The sequence below is a fragment of the Aptenodytes forsteri genome, unplaced genomic scaffold (assembly GCF_000699145.1).
Source record: "Aptenodytes forsteri isolate BGI_AS27 unplaced genomic scaffold, ASM69914v1 Scaffold243, whole genome shotgun sequence".
NCBI classification, from domain to species: Eukaryota; Metazoa; Chordata; class Aves; order Sphenisciformes; family Spheniscidae; genus Aptenodytes; species Aptenodytes forsteri.
The window spans coordinates 778,347-790,164 of record NW_008795314.1 but is presented as its reverse complement, the minus strand read 5'-3'; the positions used below and the strand labels follow the sequence as shown (position 1 = coordinate 790,164).

The window sequence follows — 11,818 nt, the reverse complement described above, 5'->3', positions numbered from 1 at the left end:
ACGGCGCTCCCGCTCTTCCCGGGCTCTGTCGGCCTCGTTTCTCGCTCTCTGTATAAAAGCGGAACTCTCTCCTCTTCCAGCTGCGCTCTGCAAGCGGGCAGCCCCGCTGGGTCCGATGCCCAACGAGGATATTGACGTCAGCAACTTGGAAGTGCTGGAAAAATACCGCAGTTTCACTCGCTACTTCAGGCTGGCGGAAAAGGAGAGCAGGAAGCCCCGCTGGTGGAAGACGTACCGGCAGCACACCAGCCCCCAGCCAGGTACTCGCAGAAGGAGCTGCGTTGCGCGGGGTTTTGCTGCTGTTGGTCAAGGAAGCTGTTGTTGGGGCCACGGGTTTGCCCCAAAACCCGCCCTGTAAAGAGCCGATGAGGTGCTTTGGCACGAAGTTGGCCCTTCTCCGATGTAGAAGTTTGCAGAGCACACATGTCTTCAGGGGAAAGGGATGGTAGTTTTTGGAAGGAGGGAGGCTGGCCAGGACGTGCCAAAAGACGTGGAGCAGCGTAAAGAAGTGATTCCTTGGAACCCCAATAGTATCAAGAAAGCAGACCAGGAACCAGAGCTTTAGACCCGCAGCAAATAATACAGTTTGGCCGCTCTGCTGAGCGGCCGCAGAGACCAGACCTGCTCCCCAGCCAACAAACCTGGGGGTCTGGGGTGCGATGAGCTGGGGGAGGAGGCGGGAGCAGAAGCGTGGAGGTGCAGAGGGAAGGCAGAGGTGGTAAAATCGAGTCTCTGATGTCTTGAGGTTCGCATCTCTTTCACGCGCTCTTTACGCTTTTGTAGGGTTTTTGTGTTTGGGTGTTTTGGGTATTCACATTTTTCACGTACGTGATTTTTTCCACCCCTCTCTGAAGAGCCAAAGACCGACATCAGCCTACCGCGTGATAAGCTGCTGCGGGCAAAGGAAATCAAGGAAAGAAAAAAGATCCTGAGGGAGAACCGCCAGAATGCCGAGATGGAAAGAGCAGCGCGGCTCCGGACTGGTCTGTGCCCCGCCACCTCCCTCCCTGCCCCGGCCGCTCTGGGTCCTCAGCTGCCTCCTGCAGCGTTTCTCTCTCCTTGCAGCTCTGATCCCCCTCGACGAAGTCAGAGCTGAGTGGGAGAAGACCAGCGGCCCGTTCCACAAGCAACGCGTGGCAGAGCACTGCGGGATATTTCGTGACTTGTTCAAGGGGGCCACGTTCACCCCCTGGGTTACCTTGAGGGTGGAGTACAGCCAAGAAGATGAGCACCTCGTGCCGGTCTACTATGGGAACGTGGTGACTCCGTCAGAGGTGCGTGAGGGGAGCTGGGAACAACCTCGACCCCATGGGAAGCCTGTGTGGTTTTGTCAGATGCTTCTAAAGGGCATTGTTCGTTCTGGGGGATTTCTTTTACAAGGGTATTTCCTCTGCGATGAAGGAAATATGTTGCTTGGACACGATGAGGACAGAGCTTTGCAACAGGATCGTTGTCTGCCGGCAGGCTGATGTTTATTAGCGCTCTGGGGGCTCTCCAGGTGGAGCTGGATTACTCAGTGGCGTGGCTGTGCCCAGTCTGTGTTGCATCCTGGCCGTGCCTGTGACGAGTTCATGTTCTTTGCCTTGGAAATCGTGATCTGGTCTTAATGGAACCTGTCGTTTGAGTGAATTACATTCTCTTTATGTTGCTGGTTTAGGCTTCCAGTCCCCCTGCAGTGTCATACGAAGCAGATAAAGGCTCCCTCTGGACTTTGTTGCTCACAAATCCAGGTGAGTAGCGAGTTCTTTAAAAAAAACATGTTTAAACTGGGTTGTTTCACTCTGCTTTTGGTTAGCTCCTGTTTCTTTTGGCTGCACAGCCAGAGGTGATGTGATATTTGCTAAGTAGGGACATATTACATATGCAGGAAGGATCGTAGCCTCCCCAAACCTCTAGCAGTTGAGAGACGGGACAGTGACGTAACAGGACCTGTGTCACAGTGCGGAGGAAACGATTCCCTGACTCCCTCCCTTCTTTTGTTTACCCCCAAACTCCTCTCCCTTGGCAGTCTGCCTGTAGGTTAGCTGATGCTGTTCACCCTGAGAAACCAAGGCACAGTGAAGTGAAGCAGCTGACCAAGAAGTCCTTTTAATCTTGGAATTACATCTGCAGAGTTCTTTGCTCCTCATTTTACGCTCAGCCCTATAAGAATGAGTTGCTTTTCTGCTAGGAAAGGATTTCTGGGAGGTCTTGAGCCGTCCCCTCTGTTCAGAGGGGGTCTGGGTGTTCTCGCTTTGGGGTTAACGCAAACACCAGGTTGTCACTAAGTCGCCTTTCTCTGCTGTGTGCGTTTGCAGATGGACATTTGAGAGACGCCGACTCGGAGTACCTCCACTGGCTGGTGTGAGTACCGCGCATCAGAGCCGCGTGCTGCTTAGCTCGGGGAAAGCGGGCAGAAACTCCTCCAACAGAGGTCGGGAATAAGCGTTCGCTAAGGCAGTTCTGCGGCTTTCTCTGGTGCTCCTGCCATTAGCTTCTTTACCCCTGTGTTCTGGGTCCTGCTAAGGATGCAGCAGTTCCAGGTGTTGCTGCTGGTTGGCATTCACGTCACTGGGTGTGATTTTTCTTCCAGTGAAAGCAGCCTCTACTATCTGTTCACTTGTCAAGCAAGGCATAAGTCATGTCAAAACGTAGCACGGTGTGACTTGCAATCCTGGGTGAATCTGCTGGTCCCAGTGGAGGGAAATGAACGGATATACAGTGAAGTAAACTTCTTTGTGTTCAGGACGAACATCCCGGGGAATGACATCAAGTCGGGTGAGGAGATCTGCCATTACTTGCCCCCCTTCCCTGCCATGGGAACTGGCTACCATCGCTTCATCTTCCTCCTCTTCAAGCAAGACCGCCCCGTAGATTTCAGTGAGGACGTTCGGCCGATGCCATGGTAATTCAGGCTTTCACTGGGCAGTTTCACACTCGCTTAGCTAGGCTGTTACTGCTTGTTATGACGACGTGCTTGTTACCGCTGTAGGATAGCGGTTCCTTTTTAACCCGCGGGGTTGTTCGGGCCTGCTTTGAGTTTTTGTGTCACCTGAAGCCTCAATCCCAGCCCTGCAAGCGCTGCAAAGTCCTGTTACTTTAAACCAGGCTGTTAAGAAAGTGGTTTGCCCTGCCTGGGGCAGAGATGTGCACAGAGCTGGAGAAGCTGGGAGATTTTCTTTTGGTGACTTCCTTTTCCACCTCTGTTTTATAGACTCGGGTGATGTGGAGAAGTAGTTGCCTACCAGGGTGCTGCAGGAAAAGAGGTTCACCTCAGCTCTTGTGCTTGTGTCTTGTTTCCAGCCACAGCCTCAAGATGCGAACCTTTAGCACGTTTGACTTCTACAGAAAGCACGAGGATGCAATGACCCCGGCGGGGCTGGCGTTTTTCCAGTGTCAGTGGGACAGCTCCGTTACTTGGGTTTTCCATCAGCTTCTCAGTAAGAAATACAGCGTGCAGGGATGCTGGAGGCGGGCTGTTTGTGGGCTGGTAACACGGGGTCAGCGAAGCGAGCTGTGGCTGTAGGCTCTTGCTTGGTCCTGGCACTTGTCTAGGATCTGTTACAGCACAGACTGATACTTGCCGGGGACAGCTCCGTTACTTGGGTTTTCCATCAGCTTCTCAGTAAGAAATACAGCGTGCAGGGATGCTGGAGGCGGGCTGTTTGTGGGCTGGTAACACGGGGTCAGCGAAGCGAGCTGTGGCTGTAGGCTCTTGCTTGGTCCTGGCACTTGTCTAGGATCTGTTACAGCACAGACTGGATACTTGCCGAGCCATCCTCCACCAAACTAGCAGCAGTCTGAGGAAACAACCTGTAAAAGGCTGTTTTGTATGAGCGTTTTAAAGTAACACCGAGAGCCTTCACCAGGGCGTGCTTGACCAGCCCTGGTCCCCTGTGCGCGTGGGGGCCCTTGCTGGTGAAGGGTCTGGCCTGGGGTTTGGATCTGAGCCGTCTTGCTAACGTTCTGCATCGCCGCTTTACAGATATGAGAGAGCCTGTGTTTGAATTCGTGCGACCGCCCGTTTACCATCCTCCACAGTTAAAGTTCCCGCGCCACCAGCCTCTGAGGTACCTGGACAGGTACCGAGACACCGAGGAGCCCACCTACGGCATTTACTAGGGGCCCAGCCTCCTCTCGAGGCGCTCTGGTGTACGCTGGGATGCTGGCCGGGCAGATGGGGCTGCCGGCTTCCCTGCGTTCACGCAGCGGTGCAGCTGGGAGCCGTCTGCGCCTCTGGAGGGAAACGACGAAGTCTCAGCCCCTCGGCTCCCAGTTCCCCTGTGCTGGCAGTGCTGGGAAGTGTGCAGCTGAGGGCAACAGGCGTTCGCAGTGCTGGCAGCTGTGTGTGGTCAAAAGGCTACTTAAAGAGGACGTTCGTAGATGAAAGCAAATCCACGGCCAGGCTGAAATCTTGCTACTGATTCTCTAGCAGAGCTGATCAGTGAGGGCGGCAGGGTGGAGTCCCGCAGGGATGCCTTGCCTTGCTTCTCTGCAAGGATCACAGTTCTCATTTTGCCTGTTCATGGAACAAACAGGGCCAGGCAGCCTGGATTTCCTCCCCGTACAGCGCTGCGATTCAGGACTGTGTCAGCTTTCATTTGTGCAGTCCTCTTAAAGAGATGGGTCTGATTAAACACACTCTGAGCGATGCTGGCAGCGCTGCTTTGTCTTTATTAGGAAGAGCTTGGTATCCCATCCAGCTGGTGCAGAGCTGGGGAGCTCAACAGGGCGCAGGGGAGAAGGGCAGCCCTTCCCCTGGCTGAGGTCTCTTTCCCCTCTTAGGCGTTGTAGGACGGGAAGAGTGCAGGTACGCAGGTGGTAGTCCTGCACAGGGTCAACGTTTGTGGAGCTGGCTTCTCCCAACAGCTACTCGAGCACGTGGACCTCAGTTTCCTTCCCCTCGCTCCCCAGACAGCACGTACCCGCTGTGGATGGGTGGAGCAAAAGCAGATCTGCAGAGCTGCTGGGGTTGGGGCAGACGCGTGGTGGTGGCCTGGCACTCTGCCCCTGCCGGTCCTGTACCCAAGCTGTGGAGAGACTCTGCTTTCTGCTGTGCTCTGCAGGGCTGTTTGTGCATCCCCCATTCACGTGTTTAAACCCCCAAATACCAACATGCTCTTGCTGTTGCAGCTGCTTGTTCCCAGCTCTGCTTCTCAGTAACTTTTCCTGACGTTCCCCCCCTTCCTCAGGAAATAAAAGCCCCCAGCAAACAACTGAGATTGTGCTGAAATGCCCCCCCCCTCCGCTGTTGCTCAGGGCCGTTACCAGCCGTGCCTGAACTCCCTGAACTCTCCTCCCTCCCCAAAGGGTTCTGGGGTCTGGTTTAAGCCGGGGTGAATTAGCTCATGAGGTGACCACCGTGGGAGTGCAGGTGTCCTGCGGTTCCAGGCAGGTGCATGGGTTGTGTCAATTTGCAGATTCAGCCCCAAGAAATGTTTGGGGGGCTGAAGCTACGCTGGGACGTGCAGGGAGTTGTGGTAGATCCCAAGTCACCTCCTGTGTCCAGGGGCGGGCTGGGGGGTGGCTCCGAGCCTGCCTGTGATACAGAAACTGCTCTGACCCCCCCCAGCAGCCGGCTGGTGAGCGCCCCAGCTGCAGCACAGACGACCTCCCCGCTCACCCTCGCCTGCGTGGGTGAAAGCAAAGCCGCGCATGTGGGGAGGCTGCAGAACAGTTGCAAACCGAGGCCATCTGCCAGCCTTCAGCTGCCGGGGAGTGTGGGCGCGAGTGATAGCCCATCCGCGAGGGTAAGGAAATAAGGTTTGGACTGGAAGGTTGGGAGCTTTTTCTCCTGAAACTGAACTGTATGAAGACAAGGTGAAGGTACGCAGTGCCCGGGCGCCGCGATCGCCTCCGGGCAGAAGGCTCCACCTGCCACCTGAGCAGGGACTGGTTGCCCAGATGACCTCTTTCTCACGTTTTGGAGTAGTGATGTGCACGGGTGTTGCAAGGAACTTAGTAGGAGAAGGAGTGGGGGGTGTGCACAGGGGCATGTGCAAACAGCAGGAGCTGTAGTTTAAAATGGAAAGATGCAAGGGCGGAACATGGCCCTGGCCGGCTGCTGGCATGTGTCACAGCCCTTGTCACTGCCGAGGGAGGTGACATGTGGCTGCAGCAGCGGTGGGTGCCCCTCTCCGCTGGTTCCCAGGCTGGCAGATGCCAGGAGTGCTGTACTGAGGTCCCTCTGCCAGGGAGGACTGCCATGCTCTGCTCGGGGACCCTGCCCTGGCAGAGGTGAGGATGCCGGGAAATTCCCTCAAAGGGCAAAAAAGGAGTGAAATCAAATTATACATTGCATGTATACCCGTGCAAACGCGTTCATGGAAATACACATAGCTCTGAACCTTGTCAGCCTCTTGCATGTGTCTCCCTGTGCTGTTGCTGCAGCGTTTCATCCTCTCCGGGGCCTCCTGCTGTGCTTCGCAGCTCTCCCTGTCCCCAGGGGGAGCAGCTCCGACCCTCCCCATCGTCTCCACAGCGCGTGGCAGAGCCGAGGGGGCACCTACTGGGTGTCTCTTTAAGAGCACGGCTGGCTCGGAGCCCTGACCCGCCTCTGGGCTCAGCGTCACCATCTTTTCCTCCTCTGCACAGCTGAGTTTCTATTTCCCCGGCTTCTTTCCCCCATCGCCCCGATCCCAGCGCAGACAGGATGGCATCACCCGTCTTGCAGAAGCTGGAGGAGAAGCTGGTGTGCTCCATCTGCCTGGAGCTGTTCAGGGTACCCGTGACCTTGCCCTGCGGGCACAATGGCCCCCCCCAGCAGCCGGCTGGTGAGCGCCCCAGCTGCAGCACAGACGACCTCCCCGCTCACCCTCGCCTGCGTGGGTGAAAGCAAAGCCGCGCATGTGGGGAGGCTGCAGAACAGTTGCAAACCGAGGCCATCTGCCAGCCTTCAGCTGCCGGGGAGTGTGGGCGCGAGTGATAGCCCATCCGCGAGGGTAAGGAAATAAGGTTTGGACTGGAAGGTTGGGAGCTTTTTCTCCTGAAACTGAACTGTATGAAGACAAGGTGAAGGTACGCAGTGCCCGGGCGCCGCGATCGCCTCCGGGCAGAAGGCTCCACCTGCCACCTGAGCAGGGACTGGTTGCCCAGATGACCTCTTTCTCACGTTTTGGAGTAGTGATGTGCACGGGTGTTGCAAGGAACTTAGTAGGAGAAGGAGTGGGGGGTGTGCACAGGGGCATGTGCAAACAGCAGGAGCTGTAGTTTAAAATGGAAAGATGCAAGGGCGGAACATGGCCCTGGCCGGCTGCTGGCATGTGTCACAGCCCTTGTCACTGCCGAGGGAGGTGACATGTGGCTGCAGCAGCGGTGGGTGCCCCTCTCCGCTGGTTCCCAGGCTGGCAGATGCCAGGAGTGCTGTACTGAGGTCCCTCTGCCAGGGAGGACTGCCATGCTCTGCTCGGGGACCCTGCCCTGGCAGAGGTGAGGATGCCGGGAAATTCCCTCAAAGGGCAAAAAAGGAGTGAAATCAAATTATACATTGCATGTATACCCGTGCAAACGCGTTCATGGAAATACACATAGCTCTGAACCTTGTCGGCCTCTTGTATGTGTTTCCCTGTGCTGTTGCTGCAGCGTTTCATCCTCTCCGGGGCCTCCTGCTGTGCTTCACAGCTCTCCCTGTCCCCAGGGGGAGCAGCTCCGACCCTCCCCATCGTCTCCACAGCGCGTGGCAGAGCCGAGGGGGCACCTACTGGGTGTCTCTTTAAGAGCACGGCTGGCTCGGAGCCCTGACCCGCCTCTGGGCTCAGCGTCACCATCTTTTCCTCCTCTGCACAGCTGAGTTTCTATTTCCCCGGCTTCTTTCCCCCATCGCCCCGATCCCAGCGCAGACAGGATGGCATCACCCGTCTTGCAGAAGCTGGAGGAGAAGCTGGTGTGCTCCATCTGCCTGGAGCTGTTCAGGGTACCCGTGACCTTGCCCTGCGGGCACAATTTCTGCAAGCGCTGCATCAACAACCACTGGCACAAGCAAGAGCGGGTGCCCGCTGGGGCCAAGAAGGGCTACACGTGCCCCGAGTGCCGCAGGGACTTCGAGCAGTGCCCGGAGCTGGAGAAGAATGTCACCCTGGGCAGCGTGGTGGAGCTGGCGAGAGATGGCGAGGCGCGGGGCTTGGGCACAGAGAGGTGTGAGGTGGCCCACGGCGAGCTGTGCCTGCAGCACGGGCGCCCGCTGGAGCTGTACTGCGAGGACGAGCAGCGATGCATCTGCTGTGTCTGCACCGTCCAGCAGTGCCAGCGGCACCAGCGGGTGCTCTTCGAGGAGAAGCGCTCTAAAAAGCAGGTGGGGATGATGGGTGGCACGACCAGGGTGGCAGGCGGGGAGGGGGGCAGGGGGAGCCGCGGCAGCTCGGGCACGGCACAACATCCACCTCCACTGTCCCGTGCCCTGCTGAGGGGATGTGACATGTCTCTGTGTGCCAAGCTATGGCCAGCCTCAGCTGAACAGGGGGCTGGCACGGGCTCTGGCCAGTGAGATGCCACCAGCGCCTGTCTGCTCCCCAAGAAACCGGGGCTGTCAGGAGCAGCAGAGAGCTGGGTAAATCCAGCAGCACCGGATGAACAGTGCCACACGAGTTAGTGACCCCCTGATCTAGAGGAAACAGCTAAAAATGGGTGAAAGACAGCACAGGGTTTCACTTCTCAGTGACCCTGGTCGCAGACTCTCCCCTTCCCAAGCCTTCTCCTTCCCTGCGAGCCTTGTCCTGATGCCCTGAGAGGGCTCCCTGGGGCCGGGCGGGCGGCAGCATGCTGCACTGCAGAGTGTTGGTGCCTCCCTTCACAGGCCCTTTTGAAAGAGTCCCTGGAAAAAGCCCAGGAGGAATCGGAGAGGATCAAGCGGGCGATGCAGGAGCTGGACGAGCAAATGCACAGCATCAAGGTAGCAGCACGGCCACCTCCGTGCCGGGTGTGCGGGTGGGTGCATGCTGGCTTTCATGGCTCTTCCCCACCCAGGACTCCACCGAGGGGCTCAAATCGGTGATTCTGAGCAAATTTGCCCTCCTGAGGAAAGCCCTGGAGGATAGCCAGTGGCAGACAGTGGCCAGGATTGAGCAAGAGCAGGCAGCGGCGCTGGGGCACGTGGGGGAGGACTGGAACCTACTGAAGGACCGCCTGGATGTCCTTGACCAGCACAGGGAGAGGGCTCAGCGCCTGCTGGCCTGCCCCGACCACAGGACCTTCCTCCAGGTACCATCCCGGCGCCGTGTCCCTCCCCATGCCCGAGCGCTGCCAGCCCCGTGCCCTTTTGGTGAGGGCAGAGACATGGTCAACCCCTTCCCCAGGCGGGACGCATCCTCAGCCCGGCTCAGGGATGTGATGGGGCTGCAGGGAAGAGCTGCTTTCGGGGAGGTCCCTGAAAAGCTGGGGGGGCGATGCTGGATCAGAGCAGATGGTGCTGCCCGCAGGGCCATGGGCAGCATCTCCACCCCCAAACTGCTCAGCAAGGCTCTTCCACTGCCAGCAAAACACAAAGTCCTGTGCCACAGCCCCTCTGCTCCCCACAGCCTCACGCTCCCTCTGCAACTGTCCCCTGATCCCACGCGCCAGCCGCAGATAACGGCAAACGTTTTGGGGACGCCTCTGTCACCCACTGGGGAGACACGGCATGTGCAGATGGGATTCGGAGCTGCCAGTCCTCCCCAGGCCGGTGCATGGGTGTCTGTGCATTTGTCCACAGGAGTTCCCCCTGCTCCCATCTCTGGAGAGTGCGGAGGCGTGGTTTCCCATGGAGTATGATGTGGCCGGCGCGGTCAAGCCCATCACTGAGATCCTCACCAACATCTCCAGGCTCCTGCTGGAGGACCTGCCCGGCTCTGTGGTCCCCAAAGCCCCCGACCCCGTTGGCCAAGGTAACCCTTCTGCTCGCACGGCCACCCCGAAGGGCTCCAAGTCATCCTGAACCACAGCCTGGCCCGTGTCACCGTGCTGGGGACATAGCTGCTGGGCACAGGGGGTTGGGATGGGGACATGCATCTACTGTTCATCAGATGGGTATCAATGGGGTGAGATGAGCTGGGTGGCTTCCCTGTGCCCCCTCCTTGCTGGCAATGCCGAGCCATGGTGGCACGTGCCCGCTCCCAGGCTTGGATACGATGGACTTCCTCCTCCTCCTCCCATTGAAGCCAGGAAGGAACAAGTGTTTGGGTGGCATCACTCAAAATGCCTGTCCTCATCCTCCACAGACCCGGTGCATCCCCAGAGACTGGCGGTGACGGTGGTGGCCTCTCTCCCCGAGTGCCAGCTCCGAGCTAAGCTTCTGAAGGGTGAGGAGCACATGGGGGTCTGGAGGGACAGCACCCCACTGGGGTCCCCAGCAGGCAGAGATTTCACCAAGCCGAGCTCTTCCCTGGGAAGAGGGTGGCGTGGCTGTGGTGACGGGGGCTCCTTCCCTGGCTCTACAAATCCCTCTCCCTAAATGCAGAGAAGGGTGTTGCAGGGCCAGGGTGGATGGACTGGGGGACACTGCGCGGCTGGGAAAGGGCTCGTTAGGGGGATTAGCGGCACCAGGGAATGCTTTCCCATGGAAACTGGGGCTGCCAGTGCCTGGCATTGGGTCGGTCGCTGCCCCAGACCTTGCCCCGTCTCCATCCTCTCCTTCTCACCCGCCTCGGGCGTCTCGCCCAAGCAGGAGCGACGTGCCTGTTCCCGATGACCCATATTTAGACACAGCGCGTTCCCACAGGCAGGCAGGCAGGCAACACCAGCAGCTGGCAAGCGAGCACCCACAGGGATGTGTCGTGGGCTGCCCCAGCTGCTCTGCACGGCACAGCACCAGTCCAGACCCCTGCCTGCAGACCCCTGCCTACAGTCATTGCTCTCTATCCAGGGATACGGCCCCAGCGCTCCCAGACTCAGTCCTTCATGTCCCCTTCCCTCCCTGGGCCCATCCCACTCCAATTCCTTAGGGATTTCCTCAATGCTTCTTTTCCCATCTCTTCCCTGTTGGGAAGAGGGTTGGATAATGTTTAGGGCATGTTGGTCATGTCATTCTTGCCAGGGAGGCAATCGATGCCTATGGGACCTGTAAGGATTCCTTCCATCAGGCCCCACAAAACGTTCTCAGGGTTATTAATAGGAAAAAAACTGTTATTTATGGGCGGCAGACACGAGCCCAGCATAGCTGGCCGGGCCGGGTTGTTGTGGGAGGAAGGTGAGGTGCTGGTGGCCGGCAAGTGCCTGCGGCAGGAGGAGTTATCGCAGCCCATTGCAGAGGAGAGTAACTCCCCGCAATACCATATTTGCTCACTTAAAGCCTGGTTTTCTTCCGCTCTCCCCACCCACGCTCATATTTTTTGCTTTTAAAACCAAGCACATCTTTTCCAAAATGACCACAGAGCCACCGCTGCTTGCTGGCTGTGAGCTGGGCTGTGCAAGAACTGCACAAAGCATCATGTCTCGGTGCCTCGCCAGCTATTTCTGGGCTGTTTCCGTTCCTTCTAGCAGGCAGGTGGGCAGGTATCGCATCTCACCCTGCTCGCCTTCCCCTCCAAACATGCTACAACTTGTTCCCTTCTATTTTGGGAGCCAGCCCTACGCAGTTTAAACCACATCACCATTGGGGGGGCTCACGCCAAGGGCATAAAGGTCTGATGAAGCATTTCAGCCCCATCCATGCTGTTGCTCTTCCCAGATCACCGCAACCTGACCTTCGATCCCGAGACAGCCAACAAGTACCTGGAGCTGTCAAAAGATAACCGGAAAGCCAAGCACAGCCCCAGCGCCGTCTATGGGCAGCAGGAGCAGGGACCCCGCTTCGAGCCCTGGCAGGTGCTGTGCACGCAGGGCTACAGCCATGGCCACCACTACTGGGGGGTGAAGATATCCAGCCACC

The 11,818-nt window shown here is 57.9% G+C and overlaps 2 protein-coding genes across 2 annotated transcripts in view; both read left to right on the top strand.

Annotated features, from left to right (window-relative positions):
- The first annotated feature begins 85 nt into the window (after positions 1-85).
- Positions 86-4,631, top strand: MRPL38 (mitochondrial ribosomal protein L38). Its single transcript, XM_009279410.2, has 8 exons — positions 86-260; positions 855-983; positions 1,066-1,274; positions 1,658-1,730; positions 2,298-2,343; positions 2,726-2,884; positions 3,283-3,419; positions 3,965-4,631. Exons 1-8 carry the CDS (start codon positions 116-118, stop codon positions 4,099-4,101), a joined length of 1,035 nt encoding a protein of 344 aa, XP_009277685.1. The 5' UTR covers positions 86-115; the 3' UTR covers positions 4,102-4,631.
- Positions 4,632-7,822: 3,191 nt separating this feature from the next.
- Positions 7,823-11,818, top strand: part of TRIM65 (tripartite motif containing 65) — a 4,562-nt gene continuing 566 nt past the window's right edge. Inside the window, exons 1-6 of the mRNA XM_009279408.1 lie at positions 7,823-8,269; positions 8,771-8,866; positions 8,941-9,174; positions 9,665-9,836; positions 10,170-10,250; positions 11,618-11,799. Coding sequence (XP_009277683.1) covers positions 7,823-8,269; positions 8,771-8,866; positions 8,941-9,174; positions 9,665-9,836; positions 10,170-10,250; positions 11,618-11,799 — 1,212 coding nt within the window. The remainder of the gene's footprint in view (positions 8,270-8,770; positions 8,867-8,940; positions 9,175-9,664; positions 9,837-10,169; positions 10,251-11,617; positions 11,800-11,818) is intronic.